The sequence below is a fragment of the Zea mays genome, chromosome 9, assembly GCF_902167145.1.
Source record: "Zea mays cultivar B73 chromosome 9, Zm-B73-REFERENCE-NAM-5.0, whole genome shotgun sequence".
In the NCBI taxonomy this organism is placed as follows: Eukaryota; Viridiplantae; Streptophyta; class Magnoliopsida; order Poales; family Poaceae; genus Zea; species Zea mays.
The window spans coordinates 65,930,187-65,933,864 of record NC_050104.1 but is presented as its reverse complement, the minus strand read 5'-3'; the positions used below and the strand labels follow the sequence as shown (position 1 = coordinate 65,933,864).

The 3,678-nt window shown below is 37.1% G+C and overlaps 1 protein-coding gene across 1 annotated transcript; it reads right to left on the bottom strand.

The window, feature by feature from the left end:
* Nucleotides 1-3,290, bottom strand: LOC103638516 (L10-interacting MYB domain-containing protein). Its single transcript, XM_008661411.3, has 5 exons — nucleotides 3,210-3,290; nucleotides 1,154-1,476; nucleotides 1,001-1,073; nucleotides 385-887; nucleotides 1-286 (listed from the first exon to the last, which is right to left on the bottom strand). Exons 2-5 carry the CDS (start codon nucleotides 1,472-1,474, stop codon nucleotides 281-283), a joined length of 903 nt encoding a protein of 300 aa, XP_008659633.1. The 5' UTR covers nucleotides 1,475-1,476; nucleotides 3,210-3,290; the 3' UTR covers nucleotides 1-280.
* Between the last annotated feature and the right edge of the window lie 388 nt (nucleotides 3,291-3,678).

Below are 3,678 nucleotides of genomic sequence, written 5' to 3'. Positions count from 1 at the left end.
TTGTTGCGGCAATACATAAAATTATTAGCAAGGATAAAAATATTCATACAAATCCGAAGTACATGCATCAAACAAAAATATTCCATATAAATCCGAAGTACATAAAAAGGTAAATTGTCACAAGGCAGTCCAGAGATAACCATTCCAAAGTTCATACAAGAGTTTCTCATGTCAACCTTCACTACAATGTCTCAAAACTAGATACAAAGAAGCCAAAAATGAAGCACCATCTGCAGCCATCAGCTTGTAAACACCACCAGCAACCACGATACAATGTAGATTAGACCTACAGTTACATAAAAGCAAAACAATTAGATGCAATCATTTTGGTATCCATAACAAACGAACCTTTGGAATCTTGAAGTACAAACATATGAAAGTTACCTTGGGAGAGATTTCGCCTTTGACCCATAACAAACGAACCTTTGGAATCTTGAAGTTCATGAAAATTTCTCTGTTGACCTCACACTTCAGCACATTTGTTGCTTGTGCCTTTTCCTCATCTGAAAGTTCTTCAATTGATTCTAAAAGATCTAGACACCGCTTGATAGAATAGTCATCTGCTTCCTTAGTTGTCTCATTGAGTTCATTCATAAATATTTTTGTTTCATTTGCCCTAATGTCCACATAGTTTTGTAAAACTCCAGCAATACTGAGCTTTCTTTTCTTCCCAATCCTATTTTCAAGATTTTTAGAGCAAGATGAAGATGGTGTTTCTATCTCATCTATGTCTATGGGTCCACTAGATGGCATGTGATCATCCACATTTGCAAGGAAAGGGTTAAGGTGAGAATCATGAGCATCAATATCAATAGTGCTAACATGTTCAGTTGGTTGGGGTGCTGGTTCAGCTGATGTGAAGTTTAAATCACCTGTAGCAATGCTTCCTGTTTCACAAAGAAAATAGAGAGACAAAAAACAAACCTTCATGCAGTTTTTCCAGTTCATAAAACAAGTTAATTAATTAACTGAAAGGTATGCGATACAAATATTACAATACCTTCATGCAGTTTTTCCAGTTCATAAAACAAAGGGAATGATTTTGCTTGGAATTTCTTCAGCCTTGGAATATCCTATTGGGTACAAAATAAAACATTTATTAATATATAAACAAGGCATAAAATGAAACTTTTCGTGGATAAAATGACCTTACATGGATAAGCTTTTCCCATATTACTGGCTCAGCATTAATCATGCACAAAGATTCATTCCATCCTGCACCACTTTTCTTTTTTCCATCACGGATTGCCTTGTAGTTTGCTTTAAGCTCTTTCTCCTTTTCTTGTATTTGGCCCTTTGTAAACCGATCAGATGGAAACTTTTCATTAAAACTCTTCACAATGCTCTTCCACCCTTCGGCCGCCCATCCATTTTGCCCTCGGAACCTTTGATGATTGTGCTCATTCAATATATCAACTAGGCCTTTTTCTTTATTGAAGTTCCAATGAGCCCTAGAGTTTTCTCCTTTACTCATAGCTATACTAAGAAAAAACACCCGATGAACAGGACAACTCACAAGCTATACAATGGAGATAAATAAGAAAACTTGACTACAAATGTATCATCTCATTCACAGTTTGTATGGCAACAATACATAACTTAATATAGCAGCAACAACATTTGCACATAGATAACTTAAAAAAACACCTGATGTCAATAATAATACATTTATTAAGTTTCAAGAAGTTCAATACAGCAGCAACATTTGCACATACATTATACTAATATAGCAGCAACAATTATACATAACTTAATATAGCAGCAACAATTATAACTTAAGATTGGTTTTGATTGTAGCGTTCCCACATTTGTATGGCAATCTGATCTCGAAGTATGCTTCCAGCATGATCTTGTAAGTTAAGAGACTCCACATCATTTTGATAGTTCCCATCTCCTTCAGGTAGGTCGATATGATCACTTGGTTGGATATAAGTAGGTTGCTCATCTAGCCACCCCTCATCTCCATTTAAGCCTCTAATTATGTTATGAAAGACAGTTGCAGCTGCTGGAATTTTTATCTGAGATTCTATGGGATGATGTGTACCCACTTTCAGGATTTGAAATCTCTTCTTTAGAACCCCAATAGCCCTCTCAATATGGTTTCTAAGGATTGCATGGCGATGATTGAATATTTCCTTGTGATTAGCATATTCACTTGCACGAGATGAGCGTCGCCTCCTAAATTCACTCAAATGGTACCGAACTCCACGATATGGTGCAAGGAATTCTGGTGTGTTTGCATATTCGCCATCCACAAGGTAGAATTTTCCTTCTGGCACATGAAAACCCTTACTAATAGCTGATCGAAGAACTCCAGCGTCTGAAGCAGACCCTTCCCATCCACAGGATATAAATGTGAAGTTCAGATTAAAGTCACATGCTACCATCACATTCTGAGACAGTGTGCCTTTTCTATTTCTATATGGTGGGGCTTTCTCTTCTGAAATTGTGATGGGGACATGTGTACCATCAATGGCACCAATACAGTTCTGTAGATGAACAAGTCAGATTTAAGATGCAACAAAGGTTAGGAAACAATTGACTCAAGTGTCTATGCCTCACCTTAAAAAAAAGGCCAGAATCGAGGATCTGTTGCAATCTTGGGGTGAGTTTGGTTGGAACTAGGAAGCTTCAAAAATTTGTGGGTGAGAGTTGGAATTATATTGAAAACCGCCTTTATGTGCCTATGGACTGTTTCCCCACTATGTTGAAATGTTTTCTTTAGTCTTTCATTGCTAGCATTGTGTGAAATCATAAATAGAAACATTCCTAGCTGCTCCTCAATGGTAACTCTCCGTGTGTCACGCAACAACCCCTCCCGCCTAAGATAGTTGCATGTTGCCTTAAAAATCTCGGGCTCCATACGAAACTCTGACTTACACCAACTCTCATGCCCCTCTAGAATTTCCTTCATCTTTTTAGCACCAGTATATTCAGAAGTATGAACTGGCCTTTTCTCATCATTAAGGCACTGAAGTATGGCAGGAACTATTACAAAAAACAATTCATCGTCTTCTTTTTGTTGTAATTGCATGAATTTCCTAATTTTTTCCTTTCGATATTCCATAATCTTGTCACTAGATCCCATTATCTAAGAGTTGCAAATAGTACATAACTTAGTTATAGTATTAAAAATAGTAAGTGATAAACAGATAAACAGGTAAACAGATAAACTGATGAATTAATTACCATATTGAGAAGTGAGTTACCGTGGTAGCTTCTGTTCTGAGCGAAATCCCAGCGTCAGGGAGCACTGTCGTCTGCTGATCACTGCATATTAATTGAGAAGTGAGTTTACAATAACATATTATCAGTCGTGGTCGAACAACACAAAAGAATTTTTACGACAAAAAGTATAGACCCAGATAAATATATCAGATGATGTTTTGAAATGTCTAAAACATTTCATTGCATGGGGTTGTCCTCAAGTACGATCAGAATAGGAGGTATCCAACTATTAATTTGTTTGGCATGATAAAGGTACATTTTGCAGACATAAAACTTGCTCCTTCCTTTCATTTAAAACTTGCTAGTGCTCCTACTATTCGTTTCACCAATAACGTTTGAAATACCAAGAGGAGCTGACATTTGTAGATAGATATAAAGATGAAGCACTTTAGACGCATAGACTCTGGCTAGGCCTGAAGAGCGGCGGCTGCATTAAGGTCTGCTTGGCCC

Bases quoted from the DNA above. Each gene is read 5' to 3' on its own strand.
- LOC103638516 (XM_008661411.3), bottom strand. From the start codon at position 1,474: ATGAGTAAAGGAGAAAACTCTAGGGCTCATTGGAACTTCAATAAAGAA. The intron at 1,074-1,153 runs GTAAGGTCATTT...TGTACCCAATAG, and splicing joins TATGGGAAAAGCTTATCCAT to GATATTCCAAGGCTGAAGAA. The intron at 888-1,000 runs GTATTGTAATAT...TTTGTGAAACAG, and splicing joins ACTGGAAAAACTGCATGAAG to GAAGCATTGCTACAGGTGAT.